This window comes from Panthera onca, chromosome E2 (genome assembly GCF_046562875.1).
Source record: "Panthera onca isolate mPanOnc1 chromosome E2, mPanOnc1 haplotype 2, whole genome shotgun sequence".
In the NCBI taxonomy this organism is placed as follows: Eukaryota; Metazoa; Chordata; class Mammalia; order Carnivora; family Felidae; genus Panthera; species Panthera onca.
In genome coordinates this window covers 48,711,574-48,736,904 of record NC_138353.1, presented here as the reverse complement: position 1 = coordinate 48,736,904, position 25,331 = coordinate 48,711,574, and the positions used below count along the sequence as shown (strand labels likewise).

General features: G+C 47.8%; 2 protein-coding genes across 5 annotated transcripts in view; one reads left to right on the top strand and one right to left on the bottom strand.

The window, feature by feature from the left end:
• GLG1 (golgi glycoprotein 1) overlaps positions 1-11,261 on the top strand; it is a 149,712-nt gene extending 138,451 nt beyond the window's left edge. For 2 of the 3 annotated variants that reach the window (XM_060650140.2, XM_060650139.2), the window contains 5 exons: positions 119-220; positions 1,404-1,511; positions 3,332-3,452; positions 4,071-4,177; positions 6,157-11,261. In XM_060650140.2, the coding sequence (XP_060506123.1) occupies positions 119-220; positions 1,404-1,511; positions 3,332-3,452; positions 4,071-4,177; positions 6,157-6,324 (606 nt within the window). In that variant the 3' untranslated portion in view covers positions 6,325-11,261. The remainder of the gene's footprint in view (positions 1-118; positions 221-1,403; positions 1,512-3,331; positions 3,453-4,070; positions 4,178-6,156) is intronic. The other variant, XM_060650141.3, reaches the window with a different exon arrangement.
• Positions 11,262-12,476: 1,215 nt separating this feature from the next.
• LOC132690150 (uncharacterized) lies at positions 12,477-23,118 on the bottom strand. Of its 2 annotated transcripts, none has more exons than XM_078438981.2 (5): positions 22,502-23,118; positions 14,939-15,298; positions 14,095-14,388; positions 13,712-13,768; positions 12,477-13,040 (listed from the first exon to the last, which is right to left on the bottom strand). In XM_078438981.2, the coding sequence occupies exons 1-5, from the start codon at positions 22,809-22,811 to the stop codon at positions 12,736-12,738; spliced, it is 1,326 nt and encodes a 441-aa protein (XP_078295107.1). In that variant the 5' UTR covers positions 22,812-23,118; the 3' UTR covers positions 12,477-12,735. The 2 variants fall into 2 exon arrangements, with proteins under 2 accessions (XP_078295107.1, XP_078295108.1); XM_078438982.2 differs by having other exon boundaries at positions 12,478-13,040; positions 14,939-15,073; positions 22,502-23,116.
• Between the last annotated feature and the right edge of the window lie 2,213 nt (positions 23,119-25,331).

Sequence of the window (25,331 nt, the reverse complement as noted above, 5' to 3'; positions counted from 1 at the left end):
AAGCCCCTAGCTTACTCCTACTTTCCCAAGACCTTTTTCGTACCTTCCCAAACCAGGGACCAAATAAAAAGCTGAAGCTGTCTAATAGGCTGATGAACTCTCCTTTTGTCACATGTAGCGGCTCTCTTCGGACTGTGAAGACCAGATCCGGATTATTATCCAGGAGTCTGCTCTGGATTACCGACTAGATCCTCAGCTCCAGCTACACTGCTCAGATGAGGTAGGATTTGGGTCTGAAGCTGGTTGTGAACAGAGCTGGTCAGAGAAGTGTTTATTGAAGAAAAGTTCTGTACCGTCTTTCCCTTTAGCCCTGAATCCAGGGCCCATCTTCTGGACTTTTCATTGTTTGAGTTTCTGGTTCCCTGTGACACTGAATTAGACTTGACATTCATCCTATCACTATAGAGTGTTGGTTCTATATTTCTCTGTTGTACTAGAGTGTTCTTTTACTATATCTGTCTCCATATAGTTCTTCCTTCTCCTTATTCTGATGCTCAACCTAGAATTCCCCAAGACTTGCCAGAAAGAGAAAGTGCTCCTGGGGTGCCTGGGTGGCTTAGTTGGTTAAGTGTCCGACTTCAGCTCAGCTCATGATCTCACAGTTCATGGGTTTGAGCCCCACATTGGGCTCTGTACTGACAGTTTACAGCCTGGAGCCTGCTTCAGATTCTGTGTCTCCCTCTGTCTCTGTTCCTCCCCCACTTGCGCGCGCGCGCTCTCTCTCTCTCTCTCAAAAAAAAAATAAATAAATGTTAAAAAAGCGTGGGGGGGGGGGGGGGAAGAAAGTGCTCCTATAATAGCGCTAAAGAAATGCCTATCTTTGGACTTTGACTTCCTAGCTAGAAAAGCCCATGTGGAGAACTGTGTTCGACATATGTCAGTTTTAGGGGTTCATAGCTGAAGATTTTTTAAAGATGCTCACTCACAGCTCCCAAGGAAGACTTAAGTTTTTAATCTTTGGTGTGGACTGTGTTTTAGAACCTGTGTGTGTGTGTGTGTGTGTGTGTGTGTGTGTGTGTGTGTTGCCAAGCTGTGAGTTGAGGTTGACTCTGAACCTTTATAAATGTTAGCCATTTGCTTTTAGTATTTCACTTGGCTATGTAACCTTCCTCCTGTGGAATCAAGGAGTAGCCTTCTTTGTGACCAGTCCTGGGACACTCTGACTCAAATGTCAGGGTTGACAGCATAAACGTCAGTATACTGACTGGTTTTTGACTCTGTGTGCCAGTCTTTGTGACAGTGAATGGAGCCCAGCATCTCATCCAGGACAGGGGGCGGGGCGTGAAGTCCACTAGGAGACTGAGGAGACATCCAGACCATATGGGAGGGTCACCAAACCTGCAGGTTTCAGAGACAGGGTTTCTGGTGACAGCAGAGATGTGTTTTGTGTGTCTCTGGAACAGATCTCCAATCTGTGTGCTGAGGAAGCAGCTGCCCAAGAGCAGACAGGTCAAGTAGAAGAGTGCCTCAAAGTTAACCTGCTCAAAATCAAAACAGACGCATGTAAAAAGGTAATACCGCCAATGGCCTTGTTTCCCTGCCTGCTTTTCACAAAACTTTTTCTTCCCTTCTGATGCTGTAGTCTGCATATCTTAGCAAGAACATCTAAACCTTCCTTCCCGGGATTATACGTTTCTTCCCTCTTACGAAACTTTCACTAGATTCTTGACAATTAATCACCTATAATTGAAATATCCTTCCACATGTACTGATTATTCATGAACATGTCTGATCCCCATGACCAGGCCATGGTTTAAGGCCCTGTGAGTGCAGAACTGAAAGCAAAATGTCAAGTCCAATAGTATCAGTAAAGATACTGCATTCATAAAAATCATTTCAGAAATAGCTTATAAAAACGAAGTTATCAAAACATGACTATTAAGCATGCATTATCTTGGAAAATTGCAAATGAAATAATATATTTGATCTTTTTAAAAAAGCTTTGTCTTTTTTTGAAAAGTGTTTGAGTGGTGTCATTTTTGAGTCACTGAATATTGTACACAGATATTTTCATCTGCTGAAATGTTTCTGATTCCACACGGCCTGAGGAATAATGGGAGATGGCTAAAAGCTAAATCCAGGGGCGCCTGGGTGGCGCAGTCGGTTAAGTGTCCGACTTCAGCCAGGTCACGATCTCGCGGTCCGTGAGTTCGAGCCCCGCGTCAGGCTCTGGGCTGATGGCTCGGAGCCTGGAGCCTGTTTCCGATTCTGTGTCTCCCTCTCTCTCTGCCCCTCCCCCGTTCATGCTCTGTCTCTCTCTGTCCCAAAAATAAATAAAATACGTTGAAAAAAAAATTTAAAAAAAAAAAAGCTAAATCCAGATGTTTTCCTTGGACTAGTTTGTCATCAGATGATCCCATTTAACTTTGAAGAGTAATATTTGAGTTTTGTTTTTTGTTTTCTTGTTTTTATTATTGTTGCTTTACAGGGCCTGTAGTCTTTCTCTTGAGAGCAAACTAATTTTTATTTAAGAAAGCACTTTTGGCCTGTTGTTACCTCCTGTTCTTTCAAGTCTAAATGGAAAGTCTGCAGAGCTGATGTCACTTCCATCATGGTTATGATCCTCTTGTTTAGGACATCTTTAGACTCACTAAGAGTTTTTCTTGCAGTAAAAATTATGCTCTGTGAATCTTTTTTATCTTTTGAGGATAACGGAGGTAACATGAAACATTATGCAAACATTTTTCTTTGTTTGCCTGGGAGTTTTAAAACTCTGGTTTTTATTTTTTTTATATATTTTTTTAGTGTTTATGTATTTTTGAGAGAGAGATAGAGACAGATCGCGAGCAGGGAAGGGGCAGAGAGAGAGACACACACACAGAATCTGAAGCAGGCTCCAGGCTCTGAGCTGTCAGTACAGAGCCCAAGGCAGGGCTTAAACTCACAAGCTGTGAGATCATGACCTGAGCCAAAGTTGGACACTTAACCAACTGAGCCACCCAGGTGCCCCAAAACTCTGGTTTTTAGATTTCACATTTTCATTTTTCTTAAGAAAATAGCCGTATTATACCAACCGATATAAATACTAGCATTTAGTATGCAACATTTACAGCCCACCAGACTGCCAGAAACCCACATCTGATCTTGTAGCCCCCGCTTCGTTTAGCACATAGCTTTGATCATACTAGGCCTCCGAGTGTATGGAATCAGTTGCTAAAAATCTGCATTCTTTGTGTCATCACCACATTGTCCCTGTCTCAGAGTAAGTTCTGTTGTTAACCCACACCCTTCCCTCCTTGACTTTACTCTTCGTATGTAAAGTATTTGCAGATAACAAATCTGATGTATTTCCTCTATAAAAGCTTGCTCTACGATGATTCTTCCTTCTTAGGAAGTGTTAAACATGCTGAAGGAAAGCAAAGCAGACATCTTTGTGGACCCAGTTCTTCATACAGCGTGTGCCCTGGACATTAAGCACCACTGTGCAGCCATTACCCCCGGCCGAGGGCGTCGTAAGTCACTGTTCACTCTGGCCCTCTCTGAACTACCTTGGGAGGAGCACAGACTCCTTCTGAGACAGCACTTGCGGGTACTCTGTTCTCTAGCTGCAGCACAACCACAGACAACATCCTCTGGGGGCCTGGTTGATGCCGGGACTAGGCTTTTGTGGCAGAATGAATTTAGGAATGAATAATCCTGCAGGTTTGAACTGACCTAGCCATAACCAGAGGTAAGGTTCTGATGAAAAGGGAAGGTTGAGTTATTTATCAGGGAAGCAAAACTTAACTCATGATCATGGCCTCTTCCCCCTTGGCCAAACTAGAGCAGCTTCATCAGCTCACCCAGTGGCCACACTGGGTGGATCCCGGGCAGGTAGAAGAAAGTTGTTTCTGAGCCAGACATGCCCAATAAAATAAGAAGGTTTTAAGGGTCTCTGGGCAGCTGGTCCCTTGGAAGCTCAACATCATTTTTCTCCATGTTAAATCTTTGGTCAAATTTCCTAGAACGGATTTAACTTTGTGTAGCCTATACATCTGAATTCTCTGGTGATAAGGTGCCCTCCTCCCCAGCCTCATAGAAATTTCTGTTCTGTACAGTTTTAGACTCTTCTCATCCCTTTTCTTTCACAGAAATGTCCTGTCTCATGGAGGCCCTGGAGGATAAGCGGGTGAGGTTACAACCTGAGTGCAAAAAACGTCTCAATGACCGGATTGAAATGTGGAGTTATGCAGCAAAGGTAATGCCCAAGAGAATCTCCTGAAGCGGCCATCTCTGTCCGTTCCCCGGATATTCCACTTGTCTTTTTGTCCTTGTTGCAAGACCAGCAGTAAGTGTATTTGAAAAGTCTGTCACTGCCCTTGGAAGCCTCCCTGGCTGTCTCTGAGCCTGCGGCCACCATCTCCTTTTGCCAGTGTCTGCAGGCTTTGCCGGGGCCACTGCTTTCTCCTCACTTGCCCATAGTCCACCGTGGAAAAGTGAGTCACCCAAAGGATGGGATAAAAGCCAGCTGTGCAAAGAGAACCAGAAATCATGCCCAGGGGAAAGCAACCAGGCTGGCCACTGTTGTCTTAAAGCTCGTTTTTCTGATTTTAGTCAGTGTTTGGCAGGAGCATATGTATGTGGGACTAGCCCCGGCCTTCGCCCTCAACTAGGCTGAAACAGGAACGCTGATAGGGTAGAGAGACATCAGGACAGGTGAATGTGTGTGATACCCAGGCAGACTTGGGCTAGGGGAGATTTTTCCTACAAAAATGCAGCCTCAGCGAGAAGAGGAACAGTTCTTCTCATGTGCACGTTGCTTTGTGGTGCGTAACACTTCGCTGGACATACTACCTCACTGAACCTTGAAACGCAGCAGGGTAAGTGGAGTGATTATTTCCCCACTTTACAATGGAGGAAGCTGTGACCTGCCCAAGGTGCCTCAGCGAGAAAGTCAGGTTTCTAGATCCACATTCTATCACCCCACATCGGGGTGGATATTGCCAGTTGCCTTAGATTAAGAAAGCGATCATGAGGACCCCCCTGCTTCTTGGCCAGTTCCTCCTGTCACCCACATGAAAGGTCAAGGGTACCAGGCAAACAGGAAAGACCATGACAAGTCTTCACACCTAGAAGTAAGGGAAATGAAGAGAAGGGATCGCAGCTGTCCAAGTAGCACATACGCCCCTCACCCCTTCTCCCAAAGGAACGAAGTTGGCTTGGAAGCCCTCCGTTAAGTGAGGCAGCGGAGAGGGGCCAAGTCAGTCTCTTCCTTCTCTCTGCTTCTGCCGGGGAGCTACTAAACGTTGCTGCAAAGGGATTCCACTGCTTGTTTTGTGTCGACAGATGTCAGCGCTCAGATCACGTTAATCTCACTCTGCTCTACGTATGCGGGACGAGCATAGAAACAGATGTAGCCAGACATCTCTGGGCACACCCTCTCAGGCACCCAGGCTAAGTTGAGACCCAAAAGAGCAGGTCCGTGTGCACCCGGGGAGCCTTTTGGCCCTGATTCTGCCATAGCAGGCTGCATAGAGAGAGGTCCGTTCAGAAAAGCAGTGAGGCTAACTGAGAATGAAGACTGGCTAGGCTGCAGAGCCTGTGATTACAGGAGCAATGCAGTGTACTCGGTCAGCCTGAGTCATACTTGCACACTGTTTCTGATGGGACCGCGCTCCTTATTTAATGGTGAGTGACGGGAAGTCAAGATACAGAACCAGCATCCAACACAATCTCAACTGTTTGTTCTCTGTGGTTTTTAATAATAAATCCGAATACCTAAGACCCTGTGTGACCTGGTACAAGTAATCACGTCCCACCCCTTGGCCTGTGGGTCTTCATCTGTAAAATGGGAGGAATACAATCTACTCTCAAGGATTGGTACGAGGACTAAATGATTGAAAACCTGTTGAGTGCTCTGCGAGGGCTTATGTGGCCAGGTCTTGAGTGTGAGGGCTGCTGTCAGGTTGGCAGGGGCGGGGATGGCGTGAGGTGGATAATATGAGACCCCACCTCTTTGTAGTTGTCTGTATTTTCTCACCTTGTGTAGTAGATACATACCATAGTGTGATCAGGAAAAGGAGTTGTAGCTCTGTGTTTGATTGTCTTGTCCCTTGCCCTTTCTCCCAAAAGGAAATGACATAAATTAAACTAGGAATTGAGAGGGGCAAGTTAGAGCTAGCCCTGCCTCCAACCCAGTTCTGTGTCCAAGGCCTATGCTGCTGTGTGTCCTTCTAGGTGGCCCCGGCTGATGGCTTCTCTGACCTCGCCATGCAAGTGATGACATCTCCATCAAAGAACTACATTCTGTCTGTGATCAGCGGGAGCATCTGTATATTGTTCCTGATTGGCCTGATGTGTGGACGTATCACCAAGCGAGTAACACGAGAGCTCAAGGACAGGTAGAGCCACCGTGACCACCAAAGGAACTACCTGTCCAGTGCCCAGTTTGTACAGCCCTCCTGTATAGTGTACCCACTCACCTCGTTCTTCTAGGAGGTGGCATCAACACCCATGTTAGAGCAGCAGCAGGTGTCCTCTGCGTTGTCCCATCTCAGACTTCGCCCGTGTCCATGGTGTCCTCCTCCTTCTCGACCATTTGTGCAACAGCAGCAGCTGGCCGCTTTGGTTATTGCCTTTGTTGGCAAATTTGGGTTTACCTGCCCGTAGACAAGTCTCTCTCGTACCAATGGAACTACCAGTACTTCCAGAACCAACTTACCTGACCTGCAACTCAAATGATTTTTAAAAAACAAAACAAAACAAAACAAAAACCACCAAAAAAAAAAAAAAAAAGAAAGAAAGAAAAAAAAAGAAATTTTTAAAGAAAGAAAAAAATGTATATAATAACACATCTCCTCCAGGCTTGACTTGGGCAATGGGGTTATTTCTTCTCTGTGACTGTAAAATGAAGCAGGACTTACGGGGAAAACACAGCACCCAATATGCTATATAACTGGGATGTCTTGCTCATTTCTCAAAAGCACCTTTGGACCATGTGGGGGCCACGGACTTCACCGACGAGTGGGAAATCAGTGACCAGTCTGCTTTGGGTCTTGTTTTCTTCTGCTAAAACAGTGATGCCTTCCAGATCTCACCTTAATAGAGCCACTGCTGGTCAGGACCCCAGGCCATGAGTATTTCTATGACCCCCTCACTTCAGTGAGGTAAAGCAAGCATGAGCTTCCCTAAGCCAGAGGCAGATGGGTTGGGGAGGAGATCAAAAGTGGGAAGCTGGTCAGAGGCTGGACCCTGAGTCCCGAGGAGCAGGATCCCAGGAATCTTCCTCCTCCAGGCTAGCACAGGACTCAGTTACATTCGGATTGACCCTGCTGGGGATAGTGGTTAGTCTGGAAGGCCTGCGGGGAGGCAGGGACTGAAGCAGAGAGGGAGCTCGGGGCAGGAAGGAGGAGCAGGGATTGATTCACTTTGCTCAGTTTTTAGGCAACAGTGCAAGTCAAAGACAATGGCTTATAAAGATTTAGTGTGGTCTCAAGATGTGACTGGCAGTCCAACCTGACCCTTGTGCAGGCTCAAGGCCACCTTCCCAGACAAGCTCCCTTATGCCTCTTTGTAGAGAGGACTTGGAAAGTTATTACGTTAAAAGATGGAGCCTTTTATCTGTTTTTTTTCTTTCTGTCCATTTGCTGCGTACACCCACTGTAGTAGGCATTGGCTGAGTGTTGTACTTTGATGAATCATCAGATGTTGTACTTCCAGAATCTAGCTTTATGGAAGCAATCTTCCTGGCCGTCCTCCTTTGTCCCTCCAGTGTGGGATGGCAGGTTTGGAGTGTAAAAGGGGAGGAGTGCAGGCATCACAGTGCAACTTGGCACACCTTGGTTTGAGTTTGGGGCAGGGAATTACAGTGGGTGCACAAGAGGGCGGCATGTACAGTAGGAGATATATTTATATAATATATATTTTATTAACCTGTTAGACGTCCACAGAGTATTATAAATCACGTGCCTAAAACTGTCCACATAGACCATGGCGCCCCTCCTTGCCCTGCCCCCCCTTTGCCACTGTCCACATGTGCTGCGGGACGTATGCAACATTTGTCTCCCCTGAAATGTGTTCGATACAAAGTGGGTCAGTTTGTGGATCGGTTGATGCAGATTACTCCTTGTCTCATCTGAATGATGTGTATTTGAATACTGTGGTTTTCTTTGCTCGTTGCTCCCCTTCCGGGAGGCAGTGCGATCCAGAAGCCAGCTGTATCCCCCTGCCTAGGGTACTGCGAGTTACCAAGGGGAACTGCTCAGCTGCTTGGTCCCTTCAGTCCTGCTCTTAGGGTCTTCCTGATTGTCAGCACCTGTCCTGGGGTTCTTCCAAAACTTGAAACTCTCGGAGTCCGAGCAGCATACCCCTACCACCACCATTGTTGGACTGAATTGAGCTGGTCCGGATAGTCCACCTCCAGGAGTTCCCACCTGGGCCTGGGGGCTTGGGATTGAGAACCGGGGATGTCCTCTCAACGCAGGCCCCCACTGACCTGTCTGGCATGGTTCACAGGATAGAATAAAACATTCACCATTTGGTGAGTGTGCGGCTACCATTCTCCATCTCTGCGTTCTCCCTCCTAGTGTTTGTAAAACAAACCAATAGTTTAAGGTATCTGGACATTTTGGCTTTGTCTGAAGCATATCTGGAAGCTTGAAAAGGATTTTGATTCTTGAAACACTTATCATCTTTAGAAATGATACAATAAATAAAAGGGATAATTCTGCCAGTATTTTTGTTGCTTTTGCTAGAAAGCATTTCACCATCCTGCTTGGAATAGTTTCATATGACTGGTTCTTGAGAGTCCCAGGTAGTGTCCTGAGCAGTTTTCTACCTGCAGGGGGCCCAGCACCTTCTGAACCTGCAGCTCAACTGTATCCATTCTGCCCCCCATTTGGTATAATAACACAGGTTCTGGGGCACCTCTGGTCACTGGCCTCAGAGGTCAATCATGAGTAAATCACCTAGTCGACTCAAGAAGAAATCGCCCTAGTGGAGAAGCTGATGATGGACCTTGGCCTTTATCTCTTCTGATGTCTAGCCTGTGGACAATAACAAGCAGCTGGTGGGGGGTTTTCCACAGTCAAGGCCTCAGGCGTTTGCCGAAAATCCAGGTAACTCATCTGACCTTATTAGCTCTCTCCAGGGTCTGGGGAAGTCATATGAAGTGTGCCCCAGAACACTCCAGAGGCCCCGAGAGGTTACTCTCCTGGCCTGGAGGCCCTCCGGTACAGGAGATCGGAAATGCAGGGCGACTGTCAAGAACAAGACTCTTCCCTCTGAGTTTCTCTCCCAGAAGGGTAGCCCTGGAAGTGAGACCCTTTCCCTGGTGCGGCCCTGACCATCCTCTGCTATTGCTGCTCTCCCAGGAGACGTGTGCTAGCAAGATGTGCTGAGGTAGGAGCATAGCCGAGGCTTGGGTTCACTCCAGCAGGAAAGTCTTCCTCCTCTACATTCCCTGGAGACCCTCTGGCTGCCACTGCCAGTTCTGTGGGTCCAGTCAACGCACTCCAAACCAGTGCATCCTGAGTACTGGTACTCAGCAGGCATTGGTTCGAATTCACTGCAGGCCTCCGGCTGTCTGATATCCTGTGCTTCCTTTTTTGGGGAACAGTGAGCAGCTCTGCCTGGGGGAGAGAGGGAGGGAGATTCTGCTTTCCTAGAAGAGGTGACAGAATTGTCAGAGTTCACTTCTTCCTATTTCCTGAAGTTGTGTCATAAAAGCATCCAGTGGTAAAGAGGTCTATAGTATCCATTTACTCATCAGACAAAATGGAACGGGACTTCTGTGCCGACTTCCCTGTCTTCCCAAGAAAAGATTCACTCTCTTGTGTGAGTATGACTTCTGGAAATGTCTCCCATCCTCCCCACCCCCAGGCTTGCGGTACAGCTTCTGTCCCACAGATCCCCACTCTAGGGAGTCATCCAGGGGGAGAGAGATGGCTTCATGGGCCTCCTTTCTTACTTAGCTGGTCTCAAGTTCTTCTGAGAAAAAGCTTTCATATCCCGTTTCTTCCCCTCCCCCACCAAAAACTACATGTTCTCCACATCCAGCTTCTTTTAAGCAAGCAGATACAGAGAAGGAAGCTGGAAGGGACCCGTGGCAGCCAGCCAATCCAGCCTGACCCATTCAACCTAAATTTTGGCCACAGAACCACAAGCATAGGGCTTTTTGAATTGTGTGCATTTTGGTATATATATTTGTATTTCAGGTTCTTATGGATTTGGGAAACCTGAAAGATCCTTTCTTTCTCCCCTGCTTTGGACAGCACCTACGTAGCTTTATCGAATGCAGCATTCTGGTACCCTGAATTTCTCCTCGGCCTTCAGGGACACTTCTCTCCTTCACCTCTTCTCCACTGCTCCCTGATTCCCAAGGGCCGTGGGGCCACAGCTCCTGTTCTGGCCTGCCCCTCCTCCCGTCCTCCCTCACTCTATCTCTCTCTCTTGTCTTTGGTTGGTCATCTCTCTAATACACTCCTCTTGGTCCTCCTCTCCATTAGGACCAGGGTCGCATGTTAGGGCATTCAAGTCTGAAGCCGAATCCCCCTTCTTGCCCTGACCTCAGACAACAGATAAGTCATAGCAAACACAGACTGACTCTTCTGAGTGACAAGCTTCTCCCAGCTGTCTAGTGAGATCACTATGGAGACCCCAGGACTGCTTGTTATCTGGAGCACAAGGTGGAACTATCTGTTTAGTCTGGTGGTAGCAGGATCCTGACGGTGATTTCCTCTCCTTCCTCCTCCCCAAGATCTGTCACAACACACCGGTAGGGATGTTGTTGGGATACATGGAGTAGAGAAACCTTCCTGGGCAAGGAGAAAATTCAGATAGTGCCTCTATATTCTGTTTTTGCCTTCCCCCAGCATGGAACCCATGGAGCCCATGGAACCCATGGAACCTGGACCCCAGAGCCCAGCAGGCCTATGCCAGGAGCTAGGGAGGTTGGAGAGGCCCCGGGCAGACTGCAGTCAGTGCACGGGGTCGGGTGGCCAGCAGGACAGCCGGCAGCAGGAGCCTTCCTAGCAGCTTCTCCCGGCACAGTATTCCCAGGTCAGTCCAAGCAGGAAAACAGACTGAACAGCAGATGCTGTGTGACATCTTAGGCCTTGAACTTTTTTTTTTTTTTTTTAAGAAAGAGAAAATACAGAAAAGTAAAATTAACAAGCCTCTTTTGTAAATGATTTTTCTTTCTATGTATAAAATCCCAGCAGTTCCTTGTTTTTACATGTTCATGCTGTGTAATTTTGAGATGTTACTGAGATCCTGAACATAATGTGCATTTTTTTCTGTACAGATGAAATGGGAGAATTTAATAAAGAGTTTGCAGGTTTTTACTTGTTAAATCTTCTCTGGTGACTGGGAGGACGCCCCCAACCAACTGCTCTGTGAGGAGCATCTCCCGAGCTGTGCACCCTGACCCTACTCGCTGCACTTGGTGGTGTCGTTTCTGTCTCCTCAACTAAATAGGTCAAGCAGGGTAGGACCACAGGAACTTTAGAGGCCGGATCCTAGGTTTTCTGACCGTCAGGTTGATGTGTCGGGAATTACTCACTTGAAACCACATCATAAGGCTCCTTCCTGGGGAGAGCGTAGCTGGGACCCATCGTTGCACATAAGGCACGTGGATGCACTGGTCTCTAGTGGTCACCTTCCCTCTGGGCCCAGAACTAGGCCACATTTCTTGTCCGTGCCCTGTCAGGTCCCTGTTCATCAGCCCTCACCTCCCCGTTCCAACAGCCCAGTCCCAGGGCCAGTGACCCCTGTGACACCCTTCCTGAGGCTTCTGTCTCCTTCGCTATGGCAAAGCGAATTTGCATGTGGGTGTTACAAAATCCTCACTTAAGGAGTTTGCATGGACACAAGGATTTCTCGAAGTAGAAACATCTGTACCAGGATCTGAGTGCTAGGATGCCCGGTGAGAAAGGACCAGAGGACCCTGGGCCCAGGGTTTCTTCCAGAACTCAGATCCACTTTTTGCAGCTGTCACATGGGAGATGGTGGGCCTGCGTGTAGCGTGGAGGCCAGGAGAAGGCGAAGCGTAGAAGAACAAAAGAGGAAGAGAGAACAACTGGAAACACTCTGTAAGGAACTCTGGGCAGCCATCGCCCTGGATGGGAGGAGTCTGGGGCCAGATGCTCCTGAGAGTCTTAGAGAAGCTGCCTGCTGTGGTGCAAGTGTGGGAAATGAAGTCACTGGTATTCCCACAAGGGAGAAGTGGGTTCCCCAGCTCGCAGCATCGGCCCCTTGACGGGATGCCACAGCAGTAGTGGGGACTGTGCTGCCTTAGCAGTCTCTGAAGGAATCACCCTACCCTCAAATTCTGTGTGATCTTTCGGATTAAAAACCCTTGGCCAACTTAAATCCTCAGAAGCATTTGGCATTTGTTCTCAAAAGGGGCTGAGGAATGAAAGGATTTTAGCCAAAAAGGGGGAGAACTTTAGATACCCAACCCTCTGCTAGATGAAGAAGTGAGAGAGGGTGGGTGTGACCCGGTTTTCTCAGCTAGTGAGCAGCAAAACATGACGGTCTGCCCCTGCCACATGCGTTTCCCTCTGACCGGCCAGAGTGGCCTTGGGACCTGTATGACTTTCAGGCTCCAGCCTGCAGTGGCTGACCTGTCCTCAGAGCCAGACCATACCCTGGACGTCCCTCCCCTGGAAGCTATTGGCCTTGGTCCCAGGATCCCACCTCCCTTGCCCAGAACAACCCACAGCACAGCAGTAACTTCTCAAATTCCCTGTATTTATGGAGAAATTTGGACAGCCTGAGAGAGAAAGGGGGACCCGATGGGTAACGAAAGGCAGCAGACTAGGAGGAAGCCAGCCGGAGCAAGGAGGGAGGGTCCGGGGCATGGGCAGCCCCTCGGAGGACGTGGAAGCCCCTGGGGCTCGGCCACTTGTGCTCCGGGGCCGCGGCAGGAGTGCACCTCCTGCCCACCTGTGCCCTGGAACCGGGGGCCGCTCCTTGACCCCCTCTGGGGAGTGGCTCCGTAGCGTGGGCCCAACAACAGCGATTCCTCCAGAGAGCGGCCAGGATGAGGCCGTAGATGAGAGATGCGCCCAGCAGACCCAGGTAGCAGTAGGTGGTGGCATTGAGGATCTGCTCCAGCTCCACTGTGAGGGAGACAGGCACAGGGTGAAAGTGGGCCCACAATGAACAATGCATCTTCATGGGCTTCTCCCTGCCCCTGGCTCCTCCTAAGGAGGCCTCTCTGGCTCACTTTATCCTCTGTGAAGTTGTGTTACTCCCCATTTATAGGATAAAAAGTTAGACTTAAGATCTGTAAGTGCAGAGATGGTCTGGACTGGATGGGGTAAGTAGGTAGGTGGATCCGAGGCCAAGAGAGGGTAAAAGACTCCTCCTCCACCTCCCCCCCACCCTAGGGGCCACAGAATGTTGAAGGCTGAACCAGGACTAGACCCAGGTGCTTTGGACTGGGTCTACACCTTTTCCAGTCAGAATCTCAGGGCTCAGCTCTGACTGCATCAACACAGGAGCTTCCCAGACCCCCCTGCGGGAGGGCCCCTCTCCTGGCTGAGCTCCTGAATATTTCCTGTGTTCCTGTCCTAGGACCTTTAGTGCAGTGTTCCTTGCATTTTAAACCTTGGTTCAGTGTCTGACCTACCCCTCTAGACTCACTAATATTCAGACTGTGTTCCAGTCACCTCTCTGCCCTGGCAAATACTTAGTACTCCATAAAATGATTGCTGAATGAGTCGATGACCATGAAAAGTCAAGGCTTCGCCACCCAGGGGGTCCCACGTCAGTGTTGGGGGGTCCGTACCTAGAAGAATGTGTCCACTCTTGTTCGCATTCTCCACTTCCAGCGTTCTCCTGTGCCCTGGAACAGAGCAGATGCCCTTCGTATAGCTTCCCTCTGCTCTGTCCCCCAAAGGAAATAAGCAGGCATTCACCACTAGGGAACACAGAAGCCAGGAGTGACAGAGTAGGTATTAGGACTTTGGGGGTAGCTGGTCCCACAACACTGCACGGGCTCCAAAGCCACGTCCAGGCTTCACCAGAAGCCAGGGCAGAGCCAGGGGTTCTTTGCCACACACAGCAGTGCTTATCTTGACTTTCTGGTTTGCCAGGGAGTTATTGATGTCTGGGTTCCAGGTGGTTGCATCAGGAAGACTGGAGCACAACCCCTGGGTCCTCTCTACTCACCTCGGCCCCAGGGCAGGGGCAGCACGACTTCTAAGGCTCCACTCTGGTGCAAGCCTCGGCAAGTCACAGACATTCCTGCCACCTCCTGAGGCAGCTGCAGCCAGCTGACCATGGGATCCCCAGCTCCCCCAGTGGAGTCCTCTTCCTCCTGGTATTGGCCTTCCAGGACCCAGGACACCCTCAGAGGGTCAGGGTTATGTCCTAGGGCCACACAAAGTACATGGAAGGGAGGGCCGTAGGCTGGGATGAACAGGCTCAGCTCAGGTGGCTGCAGAGCCAGGGGTTGCCTCTTAGCTGTGGGGAATGAGAGGAAGAAGGATGTTACCCAATACCACCAGCCTCTTCCAAACTCAGTCCTATTGATCCCCCTCCATCTGGGGCCTCTGGAGACTCTTCTACCCTTCCTCTATGGCCTTCCCTCACCTTTGTCAGAATCTACTTTGCCCCACTACTGGCCTTCTGGACTGTTGAGCAGAATATGAGCTGAGCTTATCTCTGCCACATGTACCTTCTGTCCTCCGGGCCTCCAGTATCCTTACTACAGAGCAAGGGAAGGGAAGGGATTTAATGTTCTTGATGAGGCTTCCCCTCCCAGGCCTAAAAATCTGGTCTAAGGTGTTTCTGTCCATCCTCAAATGCTTCCAGCCAATTCCACCATCAAGAAGCTTGAGCATTTTCCCTGCTGGCAGTCTACTCTCCTGGGCCCTCCTTCTCTTTCCCTCGTCCTACTGACAACAGCTTCCTCCAAGGGGGCTCCACCATCTACACCTTTCTGCCCACTGCCACCAGCTCCATTGCAATCGTATGCACTAGGGGCACCAGATCCCCACGCTCTTAGACTCACCCTGATAGAGCAGTTGGGTACCTTCTCCAAAGACATACTGGCCTGAAAACCATATGGCACAGTAGTAGGTGCCCTCATCAGCAGGGCTGGCATTGCCCACAGTCAGGAGCGCAGCATTCTGGGCTGGGTCCATCTCTGCCAGAAAGCGAGGATTCACACCAAAACCATAGGTGGGGGGAGCCCCTTCTCGCTGACTCAGCAGGAAGGTGGGGCCACTCCCCTTCAACTGCTGGTACCAAGACAAGACATGAGCCCTGGCAGGGCTTCCCTGCACCACACACCAGATCTGTGGATTGCCTCGTCCACTCACCACAGAAGACCGAGGCTGGAACAGAGAGGGCTGGAGGACTTCTGAGGCACCTGAAGAGGCAGAGAGGATAGTGACCCACTCAAAACAACTCAGTAGTCCTTTATTAGACACTGTCAGCTCAGCCGAAGCGTACCGTCTCACCAGAAGGCTATTTGACAATACCTGTCAAAACTGTACATCATCACACTCTGTGATCTGGCAATTTTACTTCCATAAATTTACCTTAGGAAAATAACTGGACTCAGGTATATTGGTAGACCTACAAACAGGACTGTTATAATGAGAAAATAAATGTAATTAGAGGAGAGGATAAAGTTTTAAATGAGACACCCGGTCTATGCAGTACTATGCAGGCCCCATAAAAGAAAAATGAAGAACTCTCACTTCTGGGTAGGATGGAGTTGTTGGCAGCCAAATAATGTTCCCACTGAAAACAACTAGAAAAGCCAGAGGAACAGACGATATTTCAGGTTTAAGAGAGGTACAGAAGCAACAGTGGCCAGAAGGGTTAAGGATGTGCAGAGGGAGGAACCACGGAGGTGCAAAGTGACACCTTTCAGCCACCTGCAATTGCCAATTCTGGCAAGAGGCTAAGGATCAGGGTTTTCCCCAGGGGGAAGGCTGCAGGTGAGACAAGAGAAATCAGCAGAGCCGTTTATAATCCCACAGGCTGCAGTGACAAAACCGAAAGCCTGAGGAACCTCAAATATATGTTCACTTATCACCATTACCTGAAGTCTGAAATTTTATAAGATGGGAACCTTAAAAGCTAAGCCCAACCTCTGTGAAGCAGAGCGGAATTTTGCAGAGTCACAGTGCTGAGAAGATAAATGATCAGAGTTTGACATCTCTCAAAAGGAAACCCTCTGCTGTATACACCAGGATTTCAGTTCAAGGTCCCAAACGGGTCAGCCCTAGGAACAAGGCAAATGAGTAGTAGATGGAACTCTATTAAAACTGCATTCCATACACTTCTAATTGTAGAAGGAATTCTGGAATTAGGAAGCCACCATTTGACAACCACCATAGGAATCATCACTCAGACAAGAAGCATCAATAGATGATAAAACATTTTGGGTTTGGGTAAGTTTATTTATTTATTTATTTATTTATTTATTTAGAGAGAGAAAGAGCACGAGTGGGGGAGGGGCAGAGCGAGGGAGAGAGAGAATCCCAAGCAGGCTCCACACCATCAGGGCAGAGTTTGACGCAGGGCTCGATCCCATGAACAGTGAGATCATAACCTGAGCCCAAATCAAGAGCTGGACGCGGAACTGAATGAGCCACCCAGGCACCCAGCCACATGAGCAAAATTAATATCAACAGGAACGGGGCAAATAGACATCATGTGCCTCCTGATACGGGGCACTGAGAACACAATCTTTCGGTGGTATTCCTGTCATAAATGCATGCCTGAATCTGATCATGAGGAAACATCAGGTTTGAAGCATCAAACCCAAGTTGACATATATTCTACAGAATAACTGGCCTGTACTCCATCGTGAAAGGTGAAAACTAAGGAACTGTTCCAGATGAAAGGAGAATAAAGAGACATGATAACTAAATGCAGTGTGTAATCATGGATTGGATCTTGGACCATATATATATATGGTCCATATATATAGAGAGACCATATATATATATATTACTCTAAAGAATATTGGAGAGAAAACTGGTGAATTTTGAGTAAGATTTGTAGATGGAATCATATTAACGTTGGCTTCTTCATTTTGATCATTGTACTGTGTTACACGAAGACTGATGGATGACTTCTCATCAGAGATGATGGAAGCCAGAAGACAATGAAAAGACATTTAAAGTTCTTGCGTGAAAACAAACAAACCTGTCAACATAGAATTTTTTCTTACCTAATGAAACCGTCTTGAAAATAAAGACGTTCCCAGATAAAAGCTGAGATAATATGTCACCTACAGGAATCCTAAAGGGAAATCTCCAGGCAAAAGAAAAACGACCCTAGATGGAAACAGGGAAATGCATGAAGGAATGAAGAGTAATAGAAAGGGTAAATATGTAGTTAAATATAAATAAATATTGTCTGTACAAAGCAATAGAAATGTCGACTTGAAATGTCTTATAAGAGCAACACAGAAGTTGGGAGGAGGCAAGTGAAGTTAAAATACTCTAACATTATAGCCTCATTAGAGAAGTGGTCAGGGTAGTATTATATTAGACCATGAAGTCAGAAATGCATATTTTAATCTGTAGGAGTAGCCACTAAAAGAATAATAAAAGAATGTATAATTAACAAGTTTTTAGAGGAGGGAATATTTTTTAAAAGAATCCAGGGGCACCTGGGTGGCTCAATTGGTTGAACATCTGACTCTTGATTGCATCTCACGTCATGATCTCACAGTTAGTGAGTCTGAGCCCTGCGTCGGACTCTGCACTCACAGTGTGGAGCCTACTTGGGATACTCTGTCTCCCTCTCTCTCCCAAAAATAAATTGAAAAAAAAAAAAAGAATGCAAAAGAAGACAACAAATAAGAGAAAAGGGAACGAGAAACAAGGACTATAGTAGGTATAAACCCAAATATATTAGTAAATACGCTAAATATAAGGGGACTAAATTCTACAATTGAAAGACTAGGATAGACAGAATGGATCAAAATCTAACAACTATAACCTGCTAACAAAGATCACACCCTAAATATTAGGCCTTGAAAACACTGAAAGTAAAAGTATCATTATCACTGATACACCTATGCTAACATCAGATCAAATAGGCTTCAAGGCAAAAAATAGTACGAAGAGATGAAGATGTACACTTAACGATGTAAAAGGGTCATTCCACCAGAAAGACATAAACCCAGCCATTTCAATAACCATATTAAATGTAAGTGGTCTAAACACCTCAATTGAAAGTCTGATTGGACAGGAATCCTGTGGATATTCCATCCACAACAAACCCACATAAGGACAAAAATAATTTAAAAGAAAAAGGATGGAAATGTCATACTATGCTACTATGATTTTTTTTTTTTTAACAGAAGGGGTAGTATCAAAATCAGATAAAGTTGATTTCAGGGCAAAGAATACTACTAATAGTAAAAAGTTTTATTTCATAATGTTAAAGAGTTCAATTCATTAGGAGAATGTAACCATCTTAAACACTTACACACATAATGGAATTTCAAAATAAAAGAAGCAAAAGTAATAGAACTGCACAGAAAGACAGACAAATCCACAATAACGGCCAGAGATTTCAACACCCATCTTTTAATATTTGATAGAACAAGTAGGTAGAAAATCGCTGAGGATACAGACGCCTTGAATAATACCATCGACCCATTTACAAAACGGTACTTACAGAGCCCTCCACCCAACAACCCCCAATTACACTTATTTTTCAAATAAGGTTCGAACCTTATTTGAAACCAAATAAGGTTTGAACCACGGAACCTTTATCAACTTAGATCATATTCTGAACATAAAACAAGTCTTCATCCATTTAAAAGGATTCAAGTCACACACACAATGTTCTTTGACCACAGTGGAATTCAATTAGACACCAATGACAAAGATGTTTGGAAAATTCCCAAATGTTTGGAAAATAACTTAGTTCTAAATAACCCATGGGTCAAAGAGTAAATCTGGAAGTATAGCAGTATTTAGAAGTAAATGAAAATAAGAAGGTGATGGGTCAAACAATGTGTGAGTGCTGCTGACACAATAACTGGAAAGAGACCCGGGGCATCTATCCAGATGATAAAAGTGCTCTAAGACTCAATGCTGGTTACAGTTGCACTGGTACATTGGTAAATGTACCGATAAACTTGGTACGTTTGTTGAAAACAACTAAATTGTACAGTGCAGCTAAACTGAGTGGATTGCGTGACACGTATACTTCACAGAAGTTGTTTCTAAAAACACCTAAGGACTGTTAAAGAAGAAATAAAATCGCATTTGCAGACAACCTAGTGGTAAACATAATAAAATTTTAAATGTATAATCTGTTAGAATTAATAAATGAGTTTATCAAGGTCACTGGATATAAGGTAAGTATAGAAAAATAAATTATAGTTCTATATTAACTATAAATAGACAATAAAATTAACAAAATACTACTTATGATAGCATCAAAACCAACAGATACCTAAAAATGAATCTTTTTTTTTAAGTTCATTTGGAGAGAGAGAGCACGCACACAAGCTGCAGACGGGGAGGGGGAGAGAGAGAGAGAGAGAGAGAGAGAGAGAGAGAGAGAGAGACAGACCATGGCAAGCAGGCGCCGTGCTGTCAGCGTGGAGCCCCATGTGGCGCTGAAACTCTAGAACTGTGAGATGATGGCCCGAGCCGAAATCAAGAGTCAGACGTTTAACCGACGGAGCCACCCAGGTGCCCTCCCTAGAAATAAATCTCCTAAAACTATGCAAGTCCTCTACACTGAAATGTACACAACATTATTGAAAGAAATGTTTACAATGTAAGTTAAGTGGAGACAGATACCACGCGCATGCATTAAAACATTCACTGTGATGGAGTTGTCAGTTTTTCCTAAAGTGATACACAGCGTCAAACTTAGCTCCTCTTCTGAGCCATAAAACAAGTCTTAGTACATTTAAAAGTTCCCATCAAACCCCAGCAGGTCTTTTTGTGGAAAATGATAAGCTGATTCTAAAATTTTTATGCAAATGTAAAGTTCCTAGAATATCTAGGGCAATCTTGAAGAACAGCAGAGCTGGAGGAGTTACACTCCCAAGAACCAAAACTTTCAAGGGGCTGATGTAATGAAAACAGTGTGGTATTGGTGCAAGTATACACAAGGGATCAGTGGAACATGAGCCAGAATCCAAAACGTGTCTACAGTTTTATGACAAAGCGATGCTATAAGGCTATGGAGAAAGGACAGTCCTTTTGTGCTGGGTCAACTGGATATGCACATATGCACAAGCAGTGAGTTTGTTTGTTTGTTTGTTTGTTTGTTTTGCACAAGCAGTGAACTTTAACCTCCAACTCTTACTGGATTACAACCAAAAATTTCAGCTGGATTACACATCTAAATCTGGAATGTAAAACAGGAAAGCTTGGAAGAAAAGATAGGATAATATCTTCCTTCCTTCCTTCCTTCTCTTTCTTTCTTTCGAGAGAAAGAACGAGAAGAGGAAGGGCAGAGAGAGAGGGAGACAAAGGATCCTAAGTGGGCTCCGCGCTAACAGCGGAGAGCCTGATGCGGAACTGGAACTCACAAACTGTGAGAACGTGACCTGAGCCGAAGTCAGAAGCTTAATGAACTGAGCCACCGAGGCACCCCGAGAATATCTTTACCAGCATAAACCTCGGAAAGAAATCTTAGTAGGCAAAGATTTCTTAAATACGACACCAAAAAAAGTCCGTTATAATGGAATAACTATTATGTAAACAACATTAAAATTGGGAGTGGCTGTTTATCAGAAGACACCATTAACAACAGTGAAAAGATCCATGGACTGGAAGATACAACACAAATAACCAACAGAGGAGTTCTATTTAGATTTTTAGTTATATAAAGATCTCCCATAAATCATGAACAAAAAGTCAAATGAACCAATAGAAACATGAACAGAAGATTTGAACGGGCCCTTCACAGAACAGGATATCCTAAAGGTCAACAAACATGAAAACGCGCTCAATGCCATTATTCATCAGGGAAACAGAAACTAAGACTATGGGGAGATTAAAAAAAAAAAAAAAAAAAAAAAAAGACTAGGAGGACATCAGGCGCACGCGTACCTCAATGGCTAAAATGAAAAAGACAGGTAATTCTCAAGTCTCGGCAAAGATGTGGAGGAACGGGAATTCTCTTACACACGTACCTATCTGTTTTTGCTAATATCCCAAAACCTGAAGGAATTTTTAACCGTTAACAGCAGTAGCGTGTGGGTTCGGGACCATGGGAGGTCTTAGGGCTTTTAATAAATCTACTGCTGTGTAATTTTACTTTGCAGGCTTTACTCTCACCGTCAGAAATGAAAAGTTTCACATTTTGAAAAGAACAAGTCTCTCCCATCACGCTCGAACACCAAGCCCCAGGACGTAGTGGTATTTCCTCGCCCTCATCTCTCTTGACCTTTCTGTGGCACTTACCTTGACCACTCCTGGGTCAAAACCCAGGGGCTGTCCCTGCCTTCAAACCCCAGGGGCTGACCCCACTCTGCTCCCCTCCCACCCGTCCATCAGCCCATCTGGTGCCTCAGTCTCGGTCCCTGGGATCTCTCCGTCACCCTCTCTCCTGGCTCCTGGACAAGCACACTGGGGGTAGCTCTTCCCTGAGGGCTCCTCAGTTTCTCTCCGGCCTCATTTCCACCAAATTAGAGTGAGGAAGATCCACCCCCCACCCCTGCATTCCCCATCCTCCAGCTTCCCCAGCCTGCAGACAAGTCCCAGTCTCCAGGTCCTGCAGATCCTGTCACACAGCTGTCCTCCCCTCCACCAAAGCCTCTTGAGCCTGGGTCACCTCCTGCCACCCGGATGGCCCCCAGCCTCCCGCTGCTCCTGCTGGCCCCAATGTCATGCCCCAGCCCATGTCACACACACCCCCCCAACTCCACCGCTTTCACCAGACCCCCATCTACTAGCTAGCTGTGTGACTGTGGACACCTTATCTAAGCCTCAGTCTCACTCTAAAATGAGGGTTGTAGAATCTACCTCACAGAATTGTCATAAGGATTCCATGAGATAAAGTCTAGCATACAGTGCCTCCTTAATCAATGTCACCAGTTTCTACTCTTTCTGTTCAGCTCCACGGGACCGCAAGTCACGGATGATCTGACCCCTTCCCCAAGTACCGAGACCGCCCCTCCCACCCCTCAACTGCCCCGCCCAAGCCCCTCTGTCTGTCCAGGTCCGGCCCCTGCACCTCCCCCGCCCCCCTTCTCGGCACCCTGCAGTCACTCAGGCCTAGGTTCCTCATGGGAGGTGAGAGTGAGGGGTCCACCCGGCTGTGCACCAGCCGCTCTCCCGCCTTCCGCTTCCAATAGTCCCCGCTACGCTCCTAAACCAGAATCTGTCCACAGTCACAAACCTCCATCCCCATTAAACGCGAGAGGGGCGCCTGGGTGGCTCAATCGTTGAGCGGCTGACTTCGGCTCAGATCATGATCTCACGGTGGTGGGACAGCTCAGAGCCTGGAACCTGCTCCCTGTCTCTGCCCCTCTCTCGCTCTCTCTCAAAAAATAAATAAACATTAAAACAGTATTTTAAACGGAGCGAGAGGCCTAATTAGGATCTGGGACAGGGAGAGGGGAGAAGCTCACCTGAGACAGAGCGCAGCAGCCAGACACACAGGGCCCAGCCACGCCAGGACGCCGGGACTCTACTCGGGAGCTTTGGTGGCGACGCCATCTCTCTCCGTATCAGCCCGGGGCTGGACTGAGCGTGCAGCGCTTCTCCAACCAGGCCCTCACCGTGGCCCCAGAACGAGGGGCCTGACGTCGGCTTCCTCCCTAGGTGCGGAGGGGGTGCGGGGGGGGGGGGCGGTTTACAGACACAGGCGCGGTGCAATTGTGGGCCAACCCCAATATCCGGGTCTCTCGGAAAGCCCCTGGAGGGGTGGGGGTGGGGCATCTGAGTGCTGGGGCGAAGCACAGAGGACTACTTGGTTTGCAAGCAGTTCAGCAGAGGACTTGGTTTACTGGCCCCTGAAACCAGTCTCGGAGAGGTCGAGGCCTCGGGTCTGGCTGGGTCCGCAGGCCTGAACTGTGATGTCAGAGGCACACCCCTTTCTTTGTCTCTGCTCTGTAGCCGTCTTTCTTTCCGTTTGGTTTGCGGGCAGGCTCTCCACACGTGATGGAAAGATGTCCCCCAGGGCCCAAGGCTCAGGTTGGCCAGCGTAGCCACCTCGGGGAAAAGGAAGAGTCTCCTTCCTGTTACTTGAAGCAGAGGTCGGACGCTGATGTTGGTCGACCTAGCCTGGACCTTGCACCTGCCCAAACCCATCCCTGTGATCAGTGGGCTGGCTGGGCCTGGGTCACCTGTGCCCTCTGGAAGCTGAGGCATGGGGGCAGTTTCAGAGGGTCTCTGGGGACTTGGAGTCACAGCATGGTGGTTCCCAGAGGAAAGCTGGATGCAGTCACCAGAGGGTCCAGAGCAGGCACCTACCTGTCCAAAGGGGCTAATGTAACAGAAGAAGGGGCGGGGGGCTCTCCGGCCCAAGAGGGGCCCCTCTGCTGCCTCCTTCCAGCTTCTCAGTTCGGCAGCCATGTCCCCACACCCTCTCACAAAGCCCCCACCTGTTTCTCCACGTTGCTCTGCTTCCTGACTGTCCCAAGAAGTGGCCCGCAGTTTCTCCTGCGGCTCGGGAAGAAAAGCCTTGATGGCCTGCTCACCAGAGCCCTGAGACATCCTTCCGTCCCAGAGAGACCCAGACCTCGTGGTTCTGTCATAGCAACCAAGATAATCATAACAATAGATAATTGGCCACCTCCTCATCTTCCCTTCAGGTTGGGTTATCCGGTGGACTCGGCGCCAGTGCCACGAGGCACTTAGCACACACGGTACCCGGCATGTTGGAAGCACCTGGTGAATGAGGTAGGTCATGTTTTCCAACATGGCCTCCACAGTGCCTCTCCCCCCACACGCCCTTTCTGCTTCCACCCGAGTTGGCATTCATTTTCCAAGCTGAGATACAACGGACGCACAGTAAGCTGTACGTATTCAAAGTGTGCAGCTTGGTAAATTTTGACTTGCGTACGCCCCTGAAACCATCACCGCTGTCAAGATGTCGAACACATCCACCAGCCCTAAAAGTTTCCTGATGCCCCTCTGTCATCCCTCCCTCTCCCCACCTCTAGCATCTGCAGGCAACCGCTGGCGTGCTTCCCGGCACCACAGGTCAGTTTGCGTTTTCTAAACGTTTTATGTAAATTGAATAATACTGTGCATGCACTTTTTTGTCTGGTTTCTTTCACTCAGCGTCGTAACTTTGAGAGCCGCCCACGTTATTCCATCTACCCATAGTTAATTTTTTTTATTGCTGATTTGTACTTCACCGTATGCCATAATTTACTTATCTGTTCGCCTGCTGGTGAACATTTGGGGTGTTTCTCATTGTCGGCTCGTTCAAATAAAGCTGCTGTGAACATTCACGTGTAAGCCCTTGTATACACTCTCCTTCCTTTCGCAGTGATTACCTTGGAGTCACATGGCTGGGTCACAGGGTAAGTGGATGTTTAACTTCCTAACAGACCGCCCGGCCCTTTTCCAAAATGTTTGTACGAGAGCATCCTTGACACCCCTGCGCATGGTCAGTCTTTTTTGTCTCAGACATTCTGGTAGGGGTGTAGTGATAGCTCATTGTGGTTTTAATTTGCCTCGTCTAATGACTGATAGTGTTGCTGGGTTGCCGTGCTGGGAGGAAGCCAAGCAGCAGCAGGCAGAGCCCACGTGTAGGTGTTCAGCTGACGACCAGCCACAGGCAATAGACATGTCGGTGACCCTCAGATGGTCCCAGCCCCCGGCCTTCAGGCCCCCCCCTCCCCCCGCCGATGCCACACGGGGTGGAAATAAGCTGACGCCACCAAGCCCTGCCCAAACGACAGATTCATGAACAAAGTAGACGACTGGTGTTTTAGAGATGACTTTTTTAAGCTTATTTATTTATTTTGAGAGACACAGAGACAGCACGAGTGGGGGAGGGGCAGAGAGAGAGGGAGAGAGAATCTCAACCAGGCTCCGCGCTGTCAGCACAGAACTGGACGCGGGGCTCCAACTCACGAGCCGCGAGATCCTGACCTGAGCCGAAGTCAGACGCTTAACCGACTGAGCCACCCAGGCGCCCCCAGAGTAGAGAATTGAGGAGCTTAAGCCCTCCTGTTGTGCTGCCTGGATTGGAATCCTTCCTCCACTACTTCTCCTCTAAGTCAACCAAATTCTTTAACCTCTCTGAGCCTGAGTTTTAGCTTCTTCAAATTGGGAACAGTAGAACCTGCCTCAGAGGGTGGTTATGAATCTAAAATGACCCGTGTCTGGCACAAAAACAGACATTCAGATCAATGGAACAGAATAGAGAACCCAGAAATGGACCCCCAAACGTATAGCCAGCTAATCTTTGACAAAGCAGGAAAGAATATTCAGTGGAATAAAGAC

Coding starts and splice junctions, on each gene's coding strand:
- LOC132690150 (XM_078438981.2), bottom strand. CDS start 22,811: ATGCCCCACCCCCACCCCTCCAGGGGCTTTCCGAGAGACCCGGATATT. Junction 14,389..14,938: donor TACCCAACTGCTCTATCAGG/GTGAGTCTAAGA, acceptor CATTCCCCACAG/CTAAGAGGCAACCCCTGGCT. Junction 13,769..14,094: donor GCCCCTGCCCTGGGGCCGAG/GTGAGTAGAGAG, acceptor GCTCTGTTCCAG/GGCACAGGAGAACGCTGGAA.